This window comes from Urocitellus parryii, chromosome 11, assembly GCF_045843805.1.
Source record: "Urocitellus parryii isolate mUroPar1 chromosome 11, mUroPar1.hap1, whole genome shotgun sequence".
NCBI lineage: Eukaryota > Metazoa > Chordata > Mammalia > Rodentia > Sciuridae > Urocitellus > Urocitellus parryii.
In genome coordinates, this window is record NC_135541.1 from 24,981,529 (window position 1) to 25,004,660 (window position 23,132).

A 23,132-nucleotide genomic window follows, 5' to 3' on the forward strand; every position below is an offset into this window, starting at 1 on the left:
GCCTCAATTAATGGCTGATCTTCTCAAGGAACTTGCCCTCAGGCTGAGGATGTAGCTCAGGGGTAGAATGCTTATCTAGCATGTGTGAATTGCTGGTTCAATTCCTGGCACCAAAATAAATAAATTAAATAAAAATCAAGGGCTGGGGATGTGGCTCAAGCCACAGCGCTATCGCCTGGCATGCGTGCAGCCTGGGTTCGATCCTCAGCACCACATACAAACAAAGATGTTGTGTCTGCCAAAAACTAAAAAATAAATGTTGAAAGTTCTCTCTCTCTCTCTCTCTCCTTCCTCTCTCTCTCTCTCTCTCTCTCTCTCTCTCTTAAATAAATAAATAAATAAAAAGTAAACTTATTAAAAAAAAAATCAAAGACACTTGCCTGGACATTCCAACCTGGGTCAGATGCCTCCTCTGAGTTCCCATATGGTGAGGGCTATCTCATTGCACAACTCTGGAGTAAGGACCAATCATATGGACCCCCAGCATTGTACAACGTGGCAACTTTGCCCATTATCTTTCTGGGCTCCCTCTATCAGAGTTTTTATCACACTCCTACTGTAATGATTTATTTACCTGTTTACCCTCTCAGACTCTGAACTCCTTGAGGACTCTGGCTGACACATAGTCAGGGTGCAGTGAATGCTGGCTTGAGTGGAGGGATCCTGAGGCTCCTAGGCTGGCTGGGGGGACAGAATGAACCACCATGAAATGTGTCAAAAAGTAAGCATCACCAGAGGTTCACAGCCCTGGAACTTTTTGAAGACAAACAGACCTGCAAGGGGCAATTCAGTGGTCAGTGGATGACTGGTACAAAGACAAAAGAATGAGATACTTGGAAAGCCAAAGGCCTCATACTTCTGGAATGTCTACTTAGCATTCCAGCCTCCTATCCCACAATTTGCACCTGGTCTAAAATGAAGGAAGTAATTGGTTTAAAGGTCTTACAGGGGGACCACCCTGGGCTGATCTTCTTTGCCAGGCCTATTTTTATATGCATGGTCAGCAGGGGTACAACATAGAAGTAGGTGGATATAATGAGAGGCTCTTACTCTGCTCTAAAATATAGTTTGAGGAACAGAGGCTTAGCTCAATTTTAGAGCACTTCCCTAGTATATGCAAGGCCCTGCGTTCAATCCCCAACACTGGGTAAAAGAGAAAAAAAAATCTTTTTTCAGCATTAGTGCTACTATAGGCAGGGAACAGATTAGAGGGCCTTTAGAAAAGGCCTCTCTTCCTTGGTATGGATTTAGATATTGCTGCTGAGAATAAACACTTTTGTAGGGGTGTGTGTGTGTGTGTGTGTGTGTGTGTGTGTGTGTGTGTTTTCTGCTTTTAACCACCCCACTATCATCCCCATTTACTTCAAAAGTCCAAGTCAGAACAATGAGAGGTAGGCATAGCTTGTCACTTCTCATTGATATAAAGACTCTAAAGGGACAAGATTTCAAGAATCAAAATGGCCATACCCACCCACCCCCCAGGCTGTTGGCTGAAGCCTGTTTCCCTCTGTCCTCCTGCTATTCTAGACTAAGTATTCAGACTTTGGAAAACATTTGACTGTTTCTTATCCTGTTGATCCTATCCCAGGTGGCTTGTCTGGATGAGGTGTCCTGCAAACCTGATGGAGGTTTTCCCCGTGGGGAGGTGAAAAGGTGGTTTCTTTCTGGGTGTTTAGGGAAAAAGGATCTGAGACAGGGGAATAAAGTTAGGAACAAAGTGAAGTCATAAGGGGATATCCTGTGAAATAGTTTAACAAATTTTGATGGTCTCTCCCCTTGGGTAGTTATGTGACAGGTACAATTTGGAATTATTTCTTCTAGTTGTATTTCCTACAGGAATTTCTGCTCTTCAGTGAAGTTCCCCACATTCACTGAACCTCAGGAGAGAGACTAAGAAGGAGGTTAGCTTGTCCCAGGCCATATTTGGATAGATGGATTTGCAGGAAAAAGCATCAGGCCCTGCTCAAAACCAACAGTGTGAGGAATCCTGCTGGGCAGGAGGCCCTGGAGCAGATGTGGGAGAGAGGAAGGGGACCTTGAAGGGAACAAAATATGGAGTGGTCCTTTGGAGGAGAGGAGGCAGTCAGGGTAAGTGATGTGGATCCAGCAGAGATTCAGGTTCTTCTGGAGATAGAGAGCTTCAAGTCCCAGGGTAGGACAAAGTCTCAGAGAAGGACTTAGGGTGGAGGTGAGGGTGAGCATCCCTTTGATGCAGTCCCAGGCCCTGGGTGCTGCCTCCCTCTGACCATGTCCCATAAGAAGCCAGACTATAGGCTGGGCCTAGGCTTCCTTGCTCTTCTCTGCTTAGTGGAAAGGTCCTGATAACATGCAGGATGGCCTCTGGCTACCTGAGGATACTCCCAAGTGTCACCTGCCCTACCCTTCACCTCCCACTTCTTCTTAGTGACCAAGGAAATCCTTGAGCAGCTAAAGAAACCTACCACCTTTCCTAGGGCCTGCTCTCTTAGGAGGGAGCAATGTTGAGAGTCTCCAGGAAGACAAGTAGGGTGAAGGGAAGCTCCAGAAGCTGTGACTCTCCTCTGTGATACCCTTCCCACTCCCATCCAACATAAGCCCAGAGTCCTGAGTTCAGAGAAGACAGCTTACTGGTTAAGGTTTAGAACCCAGCTGAGCTCAAAAGCTTAGATGCAGACACCAAAGCTCAAAGCCATTTCAGTGCATATAACACAGTCTAGAACTTAGAACAGCCCAATCCTAGTCCAAGTTCAGAGCCCAAAACCCAGACAGAACTCAGTACAGGCCTAAAGTCCAGTCTATGTCAAAGAAAAGAGTCAAATATTAGAGTCAAGCCCAGACTTAGAGTCTAGCTCATAGAGTCAGGGACCAGAATTTAGATAAAAGTTAAGCCCAAAATCTAGAGCCCAGGACAGCCCAGAGTCCAGCTCAGAACCCAACCCGAAGCCTAGAACTTAACACTTAGCTCCAGAACTTAAAATCCAGTTTAACAGTCAGTGTGGCCTAGAACTCTATATCCAGCCCAGAGCTTCGTAGTTCCTTGTTGTTCTTTCTAGAGTTAGCCCCAAAAGAATAGGCCAAGGCTACAAGCTGAAGAGAGGGAATTTCAGATCTCATCCCTTCTAGCAGGAGGACACAAGAAGCTGATGTTTGGGGAAGGGGAAGAGGGGTAGGGTAGATGGTTTTCCTACTCTTATTTTGGAGGATCCATAATGGGGTTCAGAAAGCAGGCAAAATGGCTTGGGGCTTTCTCTGCTACAGCTGCCCATCAGAATCCCAGAGGGACAGGAAGCAGAATCCTTCTGCTATTAACTTGCTGTGTGGCCTTGGGTAAATCCTTTCCCTTCTTTGGTTTCACTGCTCCCAGAAAGGATGTAAGGTCATCCTTTATTTAGACTTATAGACTCAGAAACAGAGGAAGGGACTATTACAAATAGTCTCTTCATCCATTTATTCTTTAATCCATCGTTTATTAAATAAAACAATTTGTTCAATAAAAAATAATTTGTTCAATAAATGATTTTAAACGGGGGGATAAAATGGTCAGGTGTTTTTTTTTTTTTTTGTACCAGGGATTGAACTCAGGGGCACTTGACTACTGAACCAAATCCCAGCCCTATTTTTTGTATTTTATTTAGAGATAGGGTCTCACTGAGTTGTTTAGTGCCTTGGTTTTTGCTGAGGCTGGCTTTGAACTCTCGATCTTCCTGCCTCAGCTTGCTGAGCTGCTGAGATTACAGGCATGAGCCACCACACTTAGCCAGATTTGGTTTTTCTAAAATTCATCTGTGATTGGATCAGAGGGGACCAGTGAGGGATCAACTCTGATGATGACAAATGGCAATGTCTTCTTTAGAAAACACAGATGTAGTCATTTCACTGCTCTGCTCAGTCCCTTCCATGGCTCCCACCCTCTTCAGGAGGAGGGTGCAAGGCTTCCATCTCAACCTCACAGTGCTGATTCTTATCCAGCAAAAGCCCCACCAGCCCAAGCTGCTCGCTGGTCTGGGGCACACCAACCTCCATCACACCTGAATGCCTATGGAATGCTCCCTTTGCCTCACACACCCTTGCCTATCTCAGGAACTCCTACTCACCTGATACGGCCTGGCTCCATCATCACCTCCTCTATGAAGTCTTCTTAGACCTCTGCCCCTCAAACAGAATTTGGTGTTCTCAATTCTGCTTACGTGTTGAATCTCAGAGCATAGCAAGAAATTTGTTTTCTCGGTATCTGTTAATCAAAGGCATATACATCCTGCCAATCACGGAAAGGATTTAAAAAAAAAAAAGAAACTATCACCTGTTTTGTACATACACATCCTCTCATCAGATAATCAAGATAACACCATAAGGCATTGCTACAGATCAGATAGATGATGCTCAGAGAAGTTGTGACTTGCCCAAAGTCACACAGATAGCCAGAGACAGAACTGGATTCAGATTCCGACAAGATGGACTCTAGTTCCCAGCTATGCCATTATCTCTTGCTCTCGATCAGCATGAGATCACAGCATAATCATGAGAAGCTGGAGGTGCTGACTTGACATAGTGGGGGTGGGAAGCAGAATTCACACAGCACTGGGTTGCCTGGTATTCTTTCATGTGTGTGTGCAGATGGATAAAAAGGAAGCCCAAAGTGAAGACAGGACTCTAGGAGGTATCCAAGAAGATCTGCACCTGCTGAACTGACCCATGAGACTCTTCAACTCTGAGATGGTCAAGGCCAGCAGGCTAAGGCATGGCCTCCTTGCAGGAACATAGTATGAGCAGGAGGAGGGCAGGGTTTTGGCCAGCTACGAAAAGAGAGGTATTACTCAGACATCAGCCTCTGTCCTCTCCACCAAGGTCAGGCTCTGTCTGTGCTCTTGCTCAAGGATCTTCTTCTATGATGTAAAGGTCCCTGAGGCCACCTAGTAGCGTGGTTGAGCCACTGGGCCTTCTTACATGCCGTCCCATGGCCTCGGAAGTGTAGCTCTTTGAGCCAAAGCTGACATCATCCAGCTTCTTCCACTTGGTCATTCTTACATCTTCTCAGCACAGAGTAAGGGCTCTTTCTTTCTTCTGGGGAAAAGGACCTTGAACTTGAAAAAGGCTAGGACTTAAAGACCCGGAGACACTGATTGGTGACAGGCAGTGTGTGTGGAGGAGTACCAGCTGTCCCAAAGAATCTCTGAGCACTCTCCATACCCCTCATCTCTGAGAGAACTGAAGCTCAGAAGTCAGGCCCATCACCCAACTCAAAGCCAGCAAAGGAGGCCTCCCTGTGGCATAGTCTATAGACTCCTGAGATCAGATGGATCAGTCCTGAGGCCTCTCCTGCTTCACAATTACCCAACCAATATGATCTAGGCAGGAACTGGCAGCCTCAAGTGACTTGAAGGGCCCTCAGACACTTCCTCCCCAAAGAACCTCTCTTGGGACCCTTCTGCCCTACCTCCTCCCAACAGGACAAACAAAGAGACAAGATGGGGAATAGGCCAAGGCATTGCCATCACAGCAGCTATTCCAGGAAGCCCTTGCTCTGGGCCTGCCCAACCCTAATTTCTTCAACTTGGCCATTCTCTTGGAGCACCACCACCCTGGATGAAAATTTGCTAGTGGCTGCTGAAACACTCATGTTTCAAAGTATGGGCTTGGCCCCTTTTCTATAGAAGTCAGGGTAGTAGTTCTGTCAGGTAGCGACTGGAAAGATCTTACCACTGGATAACAGATTGAAAGCTACTCCACCTGGCAACTATGGCAATCCATCAACAACTTTCACTCAGCAACAATATCCTAGCACCAACTCTGCATCAGCTCCACCTGGTAATCCTGCCCTGGCATCAGCCCACTGTACCATCTTGAGTCGCTAGACATATATCTAGCCCCTAATCATTTATAAGCAAATTTCCTTCTCTCTGACCTGAATGGTCTTACTTGATGAATTTTTGCCCAAATAATGATAATGATAACAACAAACATTTTTAAGTGCTTACTTCATGTCAAGCAAGCTGAGTGCTCCACTTAATTCTCATGCCAACCCTAGGAGATAGGTACAATTATTATCCCCATTTGGCAGGTGGGGAAACTGAGGCTAAAAGAGATTCATTATTTGCCCAAGAGTAAAATGCAATGATAAAGATGAGGTCTGAAGCCAGGTAATCGTCTCTGGGATCTTTGCACTTAACACTGCTTCTCTGCCTTCCAGGAAGCTCATGAGGCCCAGTAGCCTCCAGGGTGGCCCTCTGAGGAGTATGCTAGAGCATGTAAAGGAGGATACTAGGTGGGGCTTCATGCCCTGTGAAGGAGCAGACAGGTGGAGAGCAAGCAGGGGAGCTCTTCAGTTCGCTTGTCCTTGGCTGTGAGGCTGGACTAGGCCCAGAAAGTGTATGGATGGCCCAGAGGGTGGTCCCACCACAGAGTGGGGAGCTGTTTGCCTCTCAGGGAGAAGCCCTTATTTTCACTGCTGTCCTAGATGGAGAAAATGTTGCTGCACAGAATGGGCTCAGGTTTCTGCTCCAGGCTCTTGAAGCTAACCAAGCTACAGAGGATGCCATCTGCCCGCTATGGACTAGAGCCTCAACAAAGTCCCTTGGGCTCCAGGCCTGACGGTATGGGGGTAAGCAGGTGGGAAGAAAAATGTCCAATGGGCCCAATGTGTCAAATGGTCAGGACTGTAGGCACCTGGAAGACAACCACCAAGTTCATCATAAGAAAAAGGAGGCTGTAAAATAGGTTTGTAAAATATAATCTCTGTTTCTCTTCTCTTAGTTTTAGGTTTATCCTCTACAGAATGGGACTAGTCCCCAGTGGTGTTTTAAGGAGTAAACATGATGATCTACATAAGGCAAAAGTACTTAGCACAATGCTGGCCCAGCATACAGTGGGTGCTTGATAACTGAGAGTTATTGAATTAACTGTGCCCTGATTTAGTAAATGGTGAATGAGTATTTCTAGTGGTGTGTACGGGGCTCTATTCTGACCAAGAATATGGAAGGTGGAGTTGAAGTTGCAAGGGGCATCCTGGATCTAAATTTGGAGTGAGAAAACACTGGGCAATAGAGCCAGCCTTCAAAACAGTTTCCACAGCTTGGGATAAGCAAGATGACATTGTTCTGCTGTGAGCTTGAAGATATTACACAAAGCAGAGGATGGGGGAGAGACCTAACTTGACCCCAGCTCCGGTGAAAAGGAACTGAATGATTTAGTTGACCACAACCTGATGGGAACTAATCATGGGAGAGAAAGGCTCTGAAGCCCAGCAGTCTTAGGCTGCATTAACAATGTGTCGTGTCCAGACTGGGGGAAATAATAGGCCTATTGTGCTGGCCTAGTCAGGCCATATCTGGAATCTTGCATTGCTAAACTGACAGACTGGAATCAGGCCAGGAAGGGGACCAGGCCAGCCTCAGCTCCCAGGCACTAGTGTTAAATGCTTCTTGTGCATTTTCTTGTTCCATCCCCTAAGCAATCCTATTAGGTCCTGTTAAAGTCCCCACCTTACACACTGGGAGATTAATTGAGTTATCCAGGATCAACCACACATCTAGTGCATGGAGGAAACTGAGGCTTTTCCAAATGGGCACCTCTTGTACTTGCAGCACCTGAGATATGAACATTCATTCACTTCACACATATTTGTTAATGTCCTACAAAGAGCCAGGGGCATCAAGCTATTTATTTATTTATTTATTTATTTATTTATTTTAAATATTTATTTTTTAGTTTTCAGTGGACATAACATCTTTGTATGTGGTGCTGAGGATCGAACCCGGGCCGCCCGCATGCCAGGCGAGCGCGCTACTGCTTGAGCCACATCCCCAGCCCCGGCATCAAGCTATTTAGTGGGATATAGAAGTGAAAAAGATGTAGTTCCTACCTTCAAGGAGATCATGATCTGGCAGTGGAATCCAGATCACTTGTGAAATGATATGATTCTACGGGAATGGAGATTTTAGGGCACAAGGGTTCATAGAGTCCACCGTGGACATCTCAAGCCCAGAGAAGGAATGGGAGACAGAACAGTGTCATAGGGCTCTTGGTGGAGTTGTGGGGGCCTGTGCATGTCCTTTTCATGGTATTCAAGTGTTTCACTTCCACTCACTTTTGCTCAACAGTGACCAAGAACTGCATGCCCAACTGGGGTCTCTAGGACACACAAAGGAGCTTAGTGTGGCCATCCTGGAATCTCATCTCTCCTCCCTGCAACCAGAGATTTAAAGAAAGAAAGGGAAAACACAAACAAACAAACAGCCTGATAAAAATAACTACAGGAACATGGGTGAGTGGCCTCTTCACTAATCAGAACTGGCCTCTTTCCTGAGTACCTGGAAAGTGAATGAGCATCTGTGCCTGGCTTCTGTACTAGATAATGTCCTCCCATCTTCTTTCAAGGGCCAGACTACTCTACACCTTCTTTCTGAAAACCTATCCTGATAGTTTCAAGCCAGAGTGTCTTTGTAGCTTTCTATCTCCCAAGGTTTCTTGTTGGGGAAGCACATGTACCCTATTCAGCCTTCTGAAACTATGCTAAAAGGGACAGAATAGGGTTATTAAGAGCAAAGACTACGAATCAGACAAAACCTTCCAAGCCCGGCTCTGCCACATAACAGCTGTTCCCCTTCTCTGAATCTCCCTTTCCTCGGCTGTAAAATGGGGTTAATAATAGTACCACCCTCATATGGTGGTTGTGAGGGCCGAATGAGATCATGTTAAGCTTGGGGGAAGCTATCCATAAAAGGCCGCTGTTACCTTACTAGACTCTATAGCTAGGGAGCTCCCTGCCAGCAGGGGCAGACACCAGGGTTGCCTCATTTTTCTGCCCCTTCACGAAGGTCCCCATGATGCCAAAGTCAGGAAGAAGAAATGGTCGATCTCTGGGAACTAAAAGAGGGACATCGGTAGGGAAAGGGACAGCCTAAATCCTTCAAGTCTGAGGGAGAGAGAGAGAGACGCGATCTCACTTCCGATTTTAAAGGGGGCAGTGGACCTCCAAGCCCCTACCTTTCCTAGGTCTGGGAGTTAGAAGTTATGGGTTGGCTGCTCGACTCGGGGAGAACTCACTCTGGGGAACCTCGGGCAGGTCACTTTCAGCCTTGGGCCTCAGTTTTCTCGGGCGTGTCAGGTGGGTCCCGCAGACTTCCCTAGGTTGTGAGGACAGCGCGCAGCCGGATGCCGGTTCCGGGGCTTTGAGAACGTGGCTCAGTGGCAAAGCGCCGCCGGGCGGGAGGGGCTGGCGGGAGGGCCGGCAGGCGCGGGGATTGGCTGGAGGTGGGGCGGCGGGGCTCAGGGATTGGCCGGATCTGAAAGGGCAGGGCCGAACGTTTAAGAGGCGCGGAGGGGGCGTGCAGGGAGTGCTTCCCTCGCCTGCCTGTGGGGTTTACTAGGTGGCCCGAGGAGCAGAGGAGCATCTCGGCGTGCCGGTCCCAGACGGCGTGGCCCGCGGGTCATGGCCAAAGGAGAGGGCGCCGAGAGCGGCTCCGCGGCGGGGCTGCTGCCCACCGGCATTCTCCAAGCGGGTGAACGCCCGGCCCAGATGAAGGTGAGGGCCCAGTACCCCGAATGGAGGGCAGAGGTGGTGGGCAGGCCAAGATGGGATGCGGGGGCGTCGGAGGTTAGGCCTGATTCTGGGAAACAAGGGATTATCTGGGGACAGGCGGGCCTAGAATTAGGAGAGGCTGGGGGAGCCCCGAAACCAGGGAATGCCCCGGGCCAGAACGTGATGGAGAGGATCTGTAGGAACCGGCGCCCACTTTTGCCTACACACTTTCCTGGTCGGCGGAGGACCGTGCTGACAGCTCCTTGTGGTGCCGGGCTCTGCTTAGCCGGTTTTGGTTCTCAAGTGCCCCGAGCGGCTCGGATTTTCCGCCCTAAAAGTTAGAGAGACCCCAGAAACCTGGAAATCCCCCCAAGGGGATTCATTGGTTCCTCATTCACCCCCACCTTCCCCCCACCCCCACCCGCCTACTCTCGCGCCTCAATTCAACTAACTCGGGCCACTCAAGTTCATTCATAAGAACAAGGGCTCTGCTCTTAAAGGAGCCGCATTCCTCTGGCGACAGTGAGTGTGGGGGTTCGCGCAGTAGTGCTCTGCGTCAGTCTCATCATCCATCTGTCCAAGCCCCTGCCCTATGGACTTATTTAACGACCGAATAAAACCAGGCTGTCCCAGGAACGGATCTTAGGCAATAAATATCTCCTTGGGAGGTTACTGCCTTTTCTTTTAAATTTTATTAGCTGATCCTTGGAAGGAACTGAGTGAGCAATTATGCTGTTACCATATATGAGTAATCTCTACTTTCCCTAGGCAACCCCAACCTCCGTAGTCCCCCACCCAGAGAGGGCCTACTTCTGCACCTAGAAGCCTTTCCTCCACTCTCCGAGGTCCCCTAGGAGCAGGAGGCTAGGACCACTCCTGAGTTTGCCTGAAGCTCTGGTTGCCTACAGGGACCAGGGACGCTCTGGGACAGATGGAAGGAACAGCTGTGCCTGCAGCCAGCTGGGGTGGGCCCCTAGGGCTCTCACTCAGTAGGCAGGTGGATCCTGGCCTCAGCCAGGGTGGGAGCCTGGGCTGGGCTCAGGCAGCTCTTGGCAGCAAGAGGATTTTCAGGTTGTGGCAGCTGATGTTGGGTGGGGACAGGTCTGCTGATGGAGCATGCTCCCCCTCTGTAACTTGGGAAGGAACAGTAGCTGAGGCCTGGGGGAAGAGGGGAGGGAGTAGCTATTTAGAGATGATGGGCTGATAGATTTCCTCAGACTGGGGTGGAAGGGGGCGGGAAACTTAGGGGCGACTTCTTTAGGAATATGAATGACCTTTTTCCCCAGGTTCCCAAGAATAAAGAATACCTTTCTCTTCTTATGGGAAGTGGAATCTCCTTGGGTGGGAACAGGGCAAGGCAGAGTTGTTCCTCCTGGCAGAGCTGGCTGGAGGAAAGGTCCTGCCTCTAGGATGAGGTCAGGAACTTGAGCCTTTTCATCCTTTCCTCCTCTTCCCAGAAGGAGCCAAAGAAGAAGCAGCAGTTGTCCATTTGCAACAAACTTTGCTATGCTGTTGGGGGGGCCCCCTACCAGGTGACTGGCTGTGCTCTAGGGTTCTTCCTGCAGATCTACCTATTGGACGTGGCTCAGGTGAGTGGCCTGAGCCCTCTAAGGCTCCTCCAGCATCCTGAGATGGGAAAAGTTAGGCACCCTGAGTAGGACCAGTTAGTTTTCCCCATCTGTTAACTGGGACTAAAAATTCCTACTTTGCTGTCTCTCAGAGTCACAGTGAATGAGAAATAAGTCTTTAGAAAGTATCAAGGAGGGGAGTCTATCTGCCCCAGAATAGCTGGCAACTCCTCCTTGCCTGGCAAGAGCAATAGAGCCTGGAGGGGTAGGCGGTGGTGTGAGGGAGAATGGAACCCGCTGGTAACGCTGTTCTTAGAAGAGACTGGCACACCATGTCCCTGGCTGGAAGAAAGTCAGCTGGCTTGGTTCAGGGGCCAGTGGATTTTCCAGGCTTGTGGAGATGTATATCCCACCTTCACCTGAGGAGCAGAGACACGTCATTGGCATTGGGACCCTCATGTGCTGGGCTAAGTTAGAATTCCCCAGTGCACAGGGGCTTTGATTAAGAGGAATTCTCAGGGTGAAGCAGAGCTACTCTGTGCTTTGAGAAGCCTTGGCCAGTAGCCTGGCATCCCGAGAATTCACCCTGTCTGGATGGGAAAGTGGGAGGCTGAATAGCCATGGCTACCAGGGATCCTGCACTGGCTGTCTTTCTATGTAGCATCTGACTTGGCAAACAGAATGTCTGGGTTGTATCCATTTTCAGGTAAGAAATACTGAGCCCCAGAAAGGACAAATGATTTCATTCAGCAGATAGTTTTTGAGCAACACCCATGCTCTAGGCCCTAATTGAGGTGCAAATATGAGAAACTTGCAGCTGAAGTATAAAAATGTAGTAAGTGTTAGAGCTTGGAGGTCAGATTGGAGAGACTACAGTATGCAAGAGGCTTCCAGCTTCCCAGACCAATAACTTGATGGTTGAGTAGGAGTCCAAGGAATCTGCATTTAAATTCTGTTTGGGGACAGAGGGATAGCTTGAATAGGTAGTGATGGGCCACCTTTTAAAAAGCCTCTATAGGGCTGGGGTTGTGGCTCAGCAGTAGAGTGCTCACCTAGCATATGCAAGGTCCTGGGTTCGATCTTTAGCACCACATAAATAAATAGAATAAAGCTATTGTGTCCAGCTATTAAAAAATAAATATTAAAAAATTAAATAAAAAGCTTCTATAGACTCCTTCCTCATCCAAGATAGAGCTTGACCCTCTACAATAGAGATAGTAACTCCCATTATACAGACAGAAAAACTGAGACCCACTGTGTATATCCAGTGAATGTTAATTCTGATTTCAGGTGATCAGAGTCTCAGGGATGTGAAAGGGAGGGAAGGAAATGATTTTGGATTCATTCTACTTGATAGGAGTATTTTCAAGGGCAGCAGAGGGGAGGAAATAGATCCAGGGAAGCTTCTAAGGGAGTACACAGTGCTACTGTTATCAGAGAAATGCTATTGTCATTTTTTTCCCCTGGGGATGGAACCCAGGGCTTCACACATGCTAGGCAAGTAATCTACCATTGAGTTATACCCCCAGGTCCACTATTGTCATTATTAATAAGGAAAATGAAGATGTTGAAGGCGTAGATGGGAGCAGCATAGGGGCTCAAGGCCTGGCTGAGGCAGGGAGGGAGTCCCTGCTTTTGCAGTTAGGACTGAGGCGAATCAAAGAATGAAGGAGTTGTCTCTTTCCCTCTTTCCCCTTCCAGGTGAACCCTTTCCCTGCTTCCATCATCCTGTTCGTGGGTCGAGCCTGGGATGCCTTCACTGATCCTCTGGTGGGCTTCTGCATTAGCAAATCTTCCTGGACCCGCCTAGGCCGCCTCATGCCCTGGTGAGTGGAAGAGGCTCCTTCAAGGCAGCAGAAGACGAATCTTCTGGCATATTTCCCTTGGTCCTTTCATCTCTTGTCACAGGCTGGGGGGTGAGGAGAAGGAATGATATAAAAGTTGTGTTGAAACCCATTTGAGGCTTCAGCTGCCCCATACACAGCCACTGAAATGCCTAGCCTGTTCATTCCCAGACTGGCCAAAGTACCAGGCATGGCAGCTTCCCTCAGCCCAGGCTGGAATTCTGACTTCTCCCAATTAGTCACTTCCATAGTGGCAGAGCTACTGCTCTAGAACAGTTGAGCTAGCCTGCCTGGGTTTGAATCCCAATTTCACTACTTAACAGTTGTGCAATCTTGAGCAGGTGAACATCTCTGAGCCTCCAGTTTCTTCATCTGTAAAATGGGGATAAGGAACTTCTCACAGGGTTGTGGTGAGGGTTAAATGGTTTTTAATGTGTAAAGCACTCAGCAGACTACCTGGCACATATTAAGTGATATATAACTTGGCCCTCCTTCAGGGTGGCTCCTTGTGAGGCAGGGGTTGGGGGCTATATTGGAATGGGGTAGCAGATCTATAACCTCTGGTGCTTTGGATGATATGAACTACTTTTTCCCTTGGTATAAAGCCTGTACTACTCAAACTCAGGCTGTGGAGCAAGGTGGGAGGAGGCGGTTGCCATAGATCAGACAGCAAGGGAGACATACAAGACAAGGCCAAGCCGGGGCTCTGGTTCCCTCCAGGACATCCTGCTTCAGGGGGTGGGGGGGGGCATACCCCTTTCATCTCCAGCCCATCCAAGCGCAAGTGGGCGCCTTCCTGCCCCAGGGGCGCCCATACCTGGTCTCCGGCCTTCAAAGCTCTTCCCACAGCCCCTGCATCCCCACAGCTTCCTTTCCCACGAGGCCCCCCACCCACTCAATCCTGCCAACCCCTGGCAAAAGCCCAGGTTGGAGCCTTTGATCCTGACTTCAGGGTAGAGGGCAGGATGGCCTGTCTTACCTGAGCAGGCTGCTCAGGGCTCCCCAATCGCCAGCCGTGAGACTTGGCCTTGTGCCCATCCCCTGGCAGCCGGTGGAAGGCGGGGCCCTGCTGCCACATCGCCTCATGAGGCTCAGCCAATGAGAGGAAGCTGCTAGGCCAGGCTGCCCGGCACCAAAGCACAGAAGCTGCAGGGTTTACTCCCAGTCACATTGAGTTCCTCGGGCAGGGCAGGGCAGGGCAGGGCAGCGCTGTTCTATTCATCTGCTTATGAGCCAAGGATGGCATGTCAAGGAAGGCTCCTGGGGAACCCTTGCTCTCTAAGGAGACACGTGGATTTGGGAGGGTTAGAGGAGGCGGAGCACCCAGAGGACCCATCCTATAGGAGGCAGGATCTGAGGCCTTGCTGGGCAGGTATGCAGCCAGCTTGGAAAGTCACTGGGGACCCTATAGGTTGCTTTCTGCTTTAGCAGGTGTCTTTGTGCATGTTTGAATGCAAACTCAAAGGTCTGCAGCACCCTTTTCTTTTCAGTGTAGGAAGAAGCAGGGTGTGTAAACCGTAGGACTTCCTCTCCTTCCAAGCCTGGAGGCAGCCCTCCTCTAAACCTGTACTTAAATCCTCTTCTTCAAACCAGACAGACTTTGAGGTTTACTTTCCCTGAAGTTGCCAAGGCACCCTGTTAGAGACAGGTGTCAGCAGGGACATGTGGAAAGGCCAAGATGCAGCAGGTTGGACTCTGGTGCACTTTGAAGCCCCCTGGTCATGGCCTGTACTACTTCTCCCAGGGTGGCTCCTGCTAGCTTCCCTCATGTGATCACTGTACACAATGTCCCAAGAACTGCTCTACATTTTCATGCCAACTTATTTTAAGTCTCAAGACTACTTCAACCCTATGAAGTAGAACCCAAGTCCTTCCCATGGCTCCTAAAATGTCCAATTTCCTCTCTAAGCTTATCTCCTAATTTCATCTCCCTTGCTCACTAAACTCTAGTGCTCACTGTTCCTCAATCTTATCAGGCACGTTCCTGCCTAAGGACCTTTGCACTGACTTTTCCTTGTCCAGCCCAGCTTTGCCTCAGATGCCTGCAAGGCTCACTCCCTAGTTCTATTCAGTCCACACAGTCATTGCCTTCTCAGTGGGACCTGTACTGTCTACCTGTTTGAAATGCACCCCCATTCTCACTTCTAATTCCCTGTAGTCTGCTTTACTTTTTTTTGTGGGGGGGGGGTATTGGAGGTTGAACACAGGGCTACTCAACTACTGAGCCACTCTCCAGCTCTGTTTTGTATTTTAGTTAGAGACAGGGTCTTGCTTAGTTGCTCAGGGCCTCACTAAATTGCTAAGGCTGGCTTTGAACTCTCCATCTTCCTGCCTCAGCCTCCCAAGCCACTGGGATTTCAAGGGTGCACCACTACACCTGGCTGCTTTACTCTTTTCTCCTTATCTCTTATCACCTTCTAACGTGTTTTTAAAAACTGTGACAAAATATATGCAACATAACATCATCATTAATCATTACAACCATTTTTAAGTATAAAGTGACATTAAGTTTACATTTACATCTTGGTTAGCTATCTCCACCTCCACCTCCAGTTCTTTTTATCTTCTTAGATAGAAACTCTGTACCCATTACAATAATCTCCATTCTGCCTTTCTCCTAGCTCCTGCTAACTCTCATTCCATTTTCTCTCTCTATAAAGTTGGCTTACCTTACATAAGTTAAATTATACAATAGTTGCCTTTTTGCGACTGGCTTATTTCACTTAGCTTAATGTCCTTAGAGTTCATCCATTTTATAGTGTATATCAGAATTTCATTTCTTTTGAAGGCTGAATTTTATATATATATATATGAAATTTTAATTTTGTGGGTTTTTTTTGTTGTTGATCAACTATAATCATAAGGGCATTTTGGGGGAGGAGGAGTACTGGAGATTGAACCCAAGAATGCTCTACCACTAAGCTATCTCTAGCCATTTTTATTTTTTATTTTGAGACAGGGTCTCCCTAAGTTGCTGAGGCTGGCCTCAAACTTGTGATCCTCCTGCCTCAATCTTTTGAATAGCTAGAATTACAGACATGCATCACTGTGCCTATCAGGACAATGTTTTCTTTCTTTCTTTCTTTTTAAATATTTTTGTTCACTAATATATCCTGAACAATTAGAATAGCACCTGGTACATAATTGGTGCTTATTAAGTATTCAGGTAAATGTTCGACGTAAGGCATGTGCTATTTTTTTATTCTCATTTTTACACATGAGGAAATGAATCTCACAGAGGTTAAATAACTAACCCAAGACTAAAGTGTTTTTTGTTGTTGTTGTTGTTGTTTGTTTGGTATTAAGGATTGAATCCAGGGGCACTTAACCACTGAGCCACATCACCAGCCCTTTTTAATTTTTATTCTGGGATAGGCTCTCGTTAAGTTAGGGCTTAGGGCATTGTAAGGCTGCTGAGGCTGGCCTTGGACTTGCAATCCTCCCCCCTCAGCAGCTCAAGATGCTGGGATTATAGTTATTTGCCACCAGGCTTGGATATCCAAGACTAAGTTTTTATAGTTAGTTGGTAAAACCAGAGTTGAGTCCCAGAAGTGAGACTTCTAAGATCTTTCTCTTAACCTTTGTACTCTGCTCCCTTTCTATGCTGATGCTGTGAAGTCAATCCATCCTGAGGTCTAAGGTGACATATGGGTAGGACTCACGTGTACATGGCATATACTTGTCCCCTTTATACTTATGTCATGAGGTCCATTCCTCCCTGGTGGCTCCTTCATATTCTTTCACCCGGAGTTGGCTTCTCCCACCCCACCCCACCCCAGCTTCCCTGTGTGTGCAGATAATACATGTACACATGTAAAAACACACATTTGCTGGGGTTGCTCCTTTTCCCTGCCCTGAAGTCTTGGACTCATTGCAGTCCAGGGGCCCCATTCCATTCTGCGCTTACTGGCTTGGCCAGAGGCTTGGCCAGAGGCTGGGTAGGTGGGTTTAGCGGGAGGAACTTCCTTCCCAGCAGGTACCTGCAGAACCTGACTCCTGGGGTTCTGGCCTCCAGCCTCCACTTAGACCCTCCCCTTCCTCAGGATCATCTTCTCCACACCCCTGGCCATCATCACCTACTTCCTCATCTGGTTTGTGCCTGACTTCCCACAGGGCCAAGAGCTTTGGTACCTGCTTTTCTATTGCCTCTTTGAGACTCTAGTCACGGTGAGTTTTGCCCCTGGGGACCTGGGTGAGGGCAGTCCCTAGGTTTTCCACATTTGTCCATCTGTCTGACTGGCCAAGGGCCTCTCTTTCATGCCAGTGTTTCCACGTTCCCTACTCAGCCCTCACCATGTTCATCAGCACTGAGCAGAGCGAGAGGGACTCTGCCACTGCCTATCGTAAGTGTCTCCTCAGCCCACCTGACCCCACCCATGGGGATCCCTGGCCTCTGCACTCCTAGACCCTTCCTTGCATGACCAGGCTGTTGTTCTGCCCTTGGGCATGGGTGTGAAGCCATCTTTTTTGTTTGTTTGTTTATTGTGGTTCTCGGAATTGAACCTAGGGCCTCATACATGCTAAGCAGATGCTGTATCACTGAGCTATATCCCCACCCCATGAAACCATGTTAAAAACAATTCAGTCCCCTTATTGCTCAGGTGAGACCCAGAAAGACACAAGGACTAACCTAAGGTCACACAGAGCAGGCCATGAGTATAGGCCAATGTGCCATCTGCCCTGCCTCTTGGATCCACCATACCTGGATCTCGATCTCCCATCTGTCTGACCTTCCTCTCTGGGCCCACAAGCCATGAGGCCCTCCAAAAGACTCTCTTTTCACTGCCCAGGGATGACTGTGGAGGTGCTGGGCACAGTGCTGGGCACGGCGATCCAGGGGCAAATTGTGGGCCAAGCAAACGCACCTTGTCTCCAGTACCTCAATGGCTCTGCAGTGGCTTCAGAAAGTGCCAATCGCACATACAGCACATCCTCAATCAGAGAAACGGTGAGGCCCCTGGCATGGCAGGGATTGGGGAAGATGGGGGACAGTGAGATGCTTTGTAGTCATCCTAAAATTAGTAATAATAGTTAGTATTTATTAATTGTTGGGCATTTGATATACATAATTATGACTATGCCCAAAATGCTGATAAGGAAATTGAAGCTTAGAGAGAGAGGCTGAACAATTTGCCTACGGTTGTAGAATTGGTGATTGCAGAGATTTGGGAAGATTTGAACTGTGGGCTCTCAGCTTTCTTTGCCCAGAGCCTGACTTCTTAACATTTTGTACTTTCAAACTTTGCCCAGTCGTGGAGAGCAATAGCAGGCCCAGAATGCATCTCCTGTTTCACAGATGGAGACAGTGAGGCACCCAGAGGAAAAGGGACTGGCCCAAGATCATTAAATGGGGCTGCTGGAATGATATTAGACTGACAGTCTCTGTATGTTGTCTTCATCCCTTTATAGCAAAATGCTTACCTGCTGGCAGCAGGGGTCATTGCCTCCATTTACGTCATCTGTGCTGTCATCCTGACCCTGGGCGTACGGGAGCAGAGAGGTGAGAGGGTCCCAGCTGGGAAGAGGTTCAGGTCCCAGCGCAGAGTGGCTATGTCATTCTGGCTGGCCCTCAGGCTTTGGGAGGGTTCTCTGCTTCCTCCTCACTGTCCCCTCTGGTCCCTAGAACCCTATGAGACCCAGCAGGCTGAGCCGATGTCCTTTTTCCGGGGCCTCCGCCAGGTCATGAGCCATGGGCCATATATCAAGCTCATTGCTGGCTTCCTCTTTACCTCTCTGGCTTTCATGGTGAGTGGGGCCTGATGTGCTTAGCCTGAGAGGGTGGTGCAATGGGGGTGGGGTTGGAGAGGACACAGGATGTGATGAAACTGATGGACTGATGGAATGAGGAGGGCATGGACTAAGGTTTGTGGGGTGTGGGAAATGACTTGGGGAGGCTCAGCCCCATTGTTACTTCCTTCCTTGTATTTCCTTGCCCTGCCCTGCCCCATTCCTCAGCTGGTGGAGGGGAACTTTGCCTTGTTTTGCACCTACACCTTGGGCTTCCGCAATGAATTCCAGAACCTACTGCTGGCCATCATGGTGAGTGCAGGGCTAGAGGCGGGGCAGGCAGCCTGGGCTGACATGGCTTAGGCTGTGTGGGATGGTTCTTTGGATAGTCAGAAGATGTTTTCAGACTGGCCATGGTCAGAAAGGGGTGAGGGAAACTTCTTGGAATATTCATTTGGAACTGACCTACGTTGCTTAGGCAGGAGTTTGCAGTTGGGTATTTAGAGAACACAACAAAAGCAAAGGTATAGAGGTCAAGAGCTCTGTAATTTTGTGCTTAGAAGTGTGAGAAGGCGGGAGAAGGACCTCCTTCAGCTCCCCAGGAGCTGTTAGGCATGCCTGTTCACTTTCTCACTGCCTGGATGATGTCATCTGGCTGTTCTTTGGCAGGGCTGGGAACGCCTTTGGGCACCTGGGAAGGGCAGGAGGGGTTCCATGGTTCTAACTTGCCTACCTCACCCACTTTGTCTGTCCACAGCTTTCTGCCACATTTACCATTCCCATCTGGCAGTGGTTCCTAACCCGGTTTGGCAAGAAGACAGCTGTATACGTTGGGATCTCAGTGAGTGGGGCTCTAGGGATAGGACCTAGATTGAGTTGGGGGTTAGTGGTGGGGGGCCTCCCAGCTGACTCATCTTATCACACTACCTCCCGTAGTCAGCAGTGCCATTTCTCATCTTGGTGGCCCTTTTGGAGAGTAACCTAATCGTCACGTATGTGGTGGCTATCGCAGCCGGCATCAGTGTGGCAGCTGCCTTCCTATTACCCTGGTAGGTGTATTCAAATTTAGCTGGGTCTGTTCCCCAGCCTTCCCACTCCAGTTCTGAAGCTCCTTGGGGAAAATTCTCAGGGGGCTTCTCCTAATATAGACCATTATATGGGTTCAAGTTGGGGTGGGGAGGATCCACGTCTTAGAGTTGTATAGTTTGTGTACTGTGCAAGAGTTTGTGTACTGTCACACGGTGAGAAATGGACCTAAAATCTAGCTTGCACTCCATTTTCCAGGCCCAGCACCCAGACTGGGACTCTTTCATCTTGGGGGAAAGAAACCTTTTTCACATGAAAGTGCCACAAGCTCCTTGAATCTGTGGGGTGCCACAAGTTCCTAGAAGGCCACCTCTTCTTATTGACACAGGGGCCATACTGGCTAGTGGGGGCCTGGCAGCTAGTTGTTGGTGGGGTCCTCATGGTTGCCATTACCCACTCTGCACAGGTCCATGTTGCCTGATGTCATTGACGACTTCCACCTGAAGCAGCCTCACTCCCATGGCACTGAGCCCATCTTCTTCTCCTTCTATGTTTTTTTCACCAAGTTTGCCTCTGGAGTCTCACTGGGTATCTCCACCCTCAGTCTCGAGTGAGCGGAGTGGGAACGTGGGGTGGGCAGGGCAAAGTAATGCCAGACCCCAGAAGCTGCATCTTTACCAATCCCCTGCCCTCTGGGTTCTACAGCTTTGCTGGGTATAAGACACGAGGGTGCTCACAGCCGGCAAGTGTCAAGTTTACACTGAACATGTTGGTGACCATGGCTCCTATAGTCCTCATCCTGCTGGGCCTGTTGCTCTTCAAGCTGTATCCCATTGATGAGGAGAAGCGGCGGCAGAATAAGAAGGCCCTGCAGGCTCTGCGGTGAGAGAGGAGAGGTGCCATTCAGTCTAATCCTCTGTGGCTAAATCCACACTTAATCTCTGTACACCTTTCCTCGACAGCTCCGACACTTAGCTTTGTGCTAGCACTGCACTGAGTGGCTTTACATTTATTCACTCAACAACTACTTCCTGGGTGCCTCCTAGGTGCCAGCTTTGTTCTAGTTAACAAGACAAAGCCAAATCCTTACCCTTGAGGAGCTTTGTTTTAGGAGTGCGTGTTCATGATCTCCCATGTTCTTCCAACAATGTTTGGTGTCCTAGATTTTTATGATTTTCATTGTGCTGATAAAAAACCTAAGACTTAACCAGGAAGAGTGAAGGGCCCAGTGGCTAAGGGGTGGAGCTTGGCTTTGAGCCTCATATATGTCCTGACCACAGCCTGTATTCTTTGCTGCCCTCCTAGCATGCAGGACCTGGAGTATGACTCAAACCCAGAGGGTGGTATAGAGTGAGTCATTCTGCCTATAAGCCAGCCAGGACCAGAGTATATATCCTGGGACTTGTGGTGCCCCATGTACAATAAGAATAGCAAACAGAGGAACCAGAAGTTTCTGGGCTGAAAGAGGGAGTAAGCAAACTATCTGTGGTTTCCCTGTGGCTTTTACTATAGGGCCAAGATTGCTGCAGAAAGAGGCAGGTGTCCGTGGGTGTGGAACAAGAGGCTTCCTCCATCCTATCTCTTGTGACTTTTTCTTGCAGGGATGAAGCCAGCAGCTCAGGCTATTCTGACACAGACTCCACAGAGCTGGCCAGCATCCTCTAGGGCCTGCTGTGTTGCCTGCTAAACGTCACCATGGAGGAGGTCTGGGTCACCAGGCCACACGAGGACCAGGACCTGCTTGCCCACTCACTGAACAACTGGTCTCCAGGTGCCAGGATACGGACTGAGGACTGGAGTGAGCAGACCAGGACATCTTACCCACCATGGGGCTGGCCAGTCTGCAGCCTCCTACCTCCTCTCTGCCCTCCCACAGGGCCAAGCCCTGGGACTGCTACTGTGAATATGCCAAGGACTGATCGGGCCTAGCCCGGAACACTAATGTAGAGATGTTTTATACAGAGACTAATTAATAACTTAATGACCATGTACATAGCGATGTGTGTGTTTGTATATGTCTGTGAGCTATTAATGTTATTAATTTTCATAAAAGCTGAAAAACTGAGCTGCCTGTTTCTGTCTGCATCCTTGACCACTCAATAAGCCCTTCTGTGCCAACAGATAGAGGGTACCATAAGCCTCAGGTACCACTGAGTAGGCAGAATGTGTCTGGGGTGCGATGACAGCTTTGGCTAACATTTGATGAATACTTGCTCAGTGGGGAGGCATTGTATGCACTTCAGTGGTATGCTCATTTAACCCTCAAAACTGCCAGGTCAAGTCTGCCCCCATTTTAAAAATAAGAAAACAGAGCTTCATCATAGAAGGGGATGTGGCTAACTTCAGACAGCCAAGAGCAATCCAACTGGAACTCCATCCCAGCTCTGTGTGACTCCAGGACCTTACCTAGCACTCTTTACTCCCCTGTGTCTGATGATGACCAAAGGACTGGCAGACAAATGGTTGGTCTCTGTGTGTCTGAGCCTGCAAGACTGACTGTGCTGGTATAGACTGTGACTGAGGCCCTGAAGACCTGTCATTCTTCTCCCACATTATTATCCCCAGTGTTGAAGGGGGGAGGATAGACCTGGCTAGGGGTGAGTGTCAGATAAGGAAGAGTCCTGCCTCTGGTGGGGAGCAGGGGGATAGGGAAGCCTTACTTGTAGCACTTATCCCATTTCTTTGGTGTGAATACTCATACCACAGCCAATTCAAGTTACCCAAAGTTGTACCATCTTGCCAAATTTCTGAATGTTTACCAGTTGGCTTCTACAAGCTGGTAGGATTGCTCAGCACACCACTGGCTCTCACACACATAGGCCAAGTTCCAAAATGACAGGGAAGTAAAGCTGGCAGGATCAGGAGTGACCAGTTCAACCTCATTATTTCACAGATAGCATTTCTGCTTTGTGGGCTTCATTTATCTGAGACTCTTCAGGCTTGGTTTTTGCCTTGAATGTGGGGTTCCATTGTTGCTGATGAAGTTTTGCCAAGTTGCTTTTATAAATTCCACGAAGGATTACTAACGGGCACTGTTATGTGTTCACAAATATTAATTCAGTTGGTCTCCACAACTTCCCTATAAGGAAGTTACTATTATTATGCTCATTTTACAGATAAGGAAATGCTGACACAAGGAAGTTAAGTAACTTGCCCAAGATCACCAGACAGTGGTGGTAAGAGGATAAGTTGATATTTCAATCCAGGCTGATTGACACTATGGCCTGTGCCCTTAACCACTACTTGGGCTGTTACATGAGATAACAGTTTGGCCCCCACCAGTCTAGTTCTAGTACTTTTGTAGCTGCATCTCTGGTCAGAGGCTGTCTGGGCAAGGCAGGAACCTAGGGCTGGCTGGCCTCTGTAGCTAGAATACTGAATGACTGAGCTTATAGAGGTTCTTTCACACTACCACTCTATCAATAACCACCAAGTTCTGTGTTTAGATATGATTTCATGTGCTAACTGTTT

At 48.6% G+C, this 23,132-nt stretch overlaps 1 protein-coding gene across 4 annotated transcripts; it reads left to right on the plus strand.

Moving 5' to 3' along the window:
* Positions 1-9,394: 9,394 nt before the first annotated feature.
* On the plus strand, positions 9,395-21,520 carry Mfsd2a (MFSD2 lysolipid transporter A, lysophospholipid). 4 transcript variants are annotated; one of them, XM_026393427.2, is made up of 14 exons: positions 9,395-9,499; positions 10,954-11,085; positions 12,766-12,890; positions 16,952-17,075; positions 17,173-17,251; positions 17,699-17,856; positions 18,318-18,408; positions 18,532-18,653; positions 18,864-18,947; positions 19,393-19,476; positions 19,572-19,684; positions 20,128-20,271; positions 20,367-20,543; positions 21,263-21,520. In XM_026393427.2, the coding sequence occupies exons 1-14, from the start codon at positions 9,407-9,409 to the stop codon at positions 21,324-21,326; spliced, it is 1,590 nt and encodes a 529-aa protein (XP_026249212.1). In that variant the 5' UTR covers positions 9,395-9,406; the 3' UTR covers positions 21,327-21,520. The 4 variants fall into 4 exon arrangements, with proteins under 4 accessions (XP_026249212.1, XP_026249214.1, XP_026249216.1 ...); XM_026393429.1 differs by having other exon boundaries at positions 10,957-11,085; XM_026393431.1 differs by having other exon boundaries at positions 11,062-11,085.
* The last annotated feature ends 1,612 nt before the right edge of the window (positions 21,521-23,132 follow it).

What these genes read in the sequence shown, in the direction of transcription:
- Mfsd2a (XM_026393427.2), top strand. Translation starts at nt 9,407, where the DNA reads ATGGCCAAAGGAGAGGGCGCCGAGAGCGGCTCCGCGGCGGGGCTGCTG. An exon ending in ATCTCCACCCTCAGTCTCGA is followed by an intron (nt 20,272 to 20,366) that starts GTGAGCGGAGTG and finishes TGGGTTCTACAG; the next exon opens with CTTTGCTGGGTATAAGACAC. An exon ending in AAGGCCCTGCAGGCTCTGCG is followed by an intron (nt 20,544 to 21,262) that starts GTGAGAGAGGAG and finishes TTTTTCTTGCAG; the next exon opens with GGATGAAGCCAGCAGCTCAG.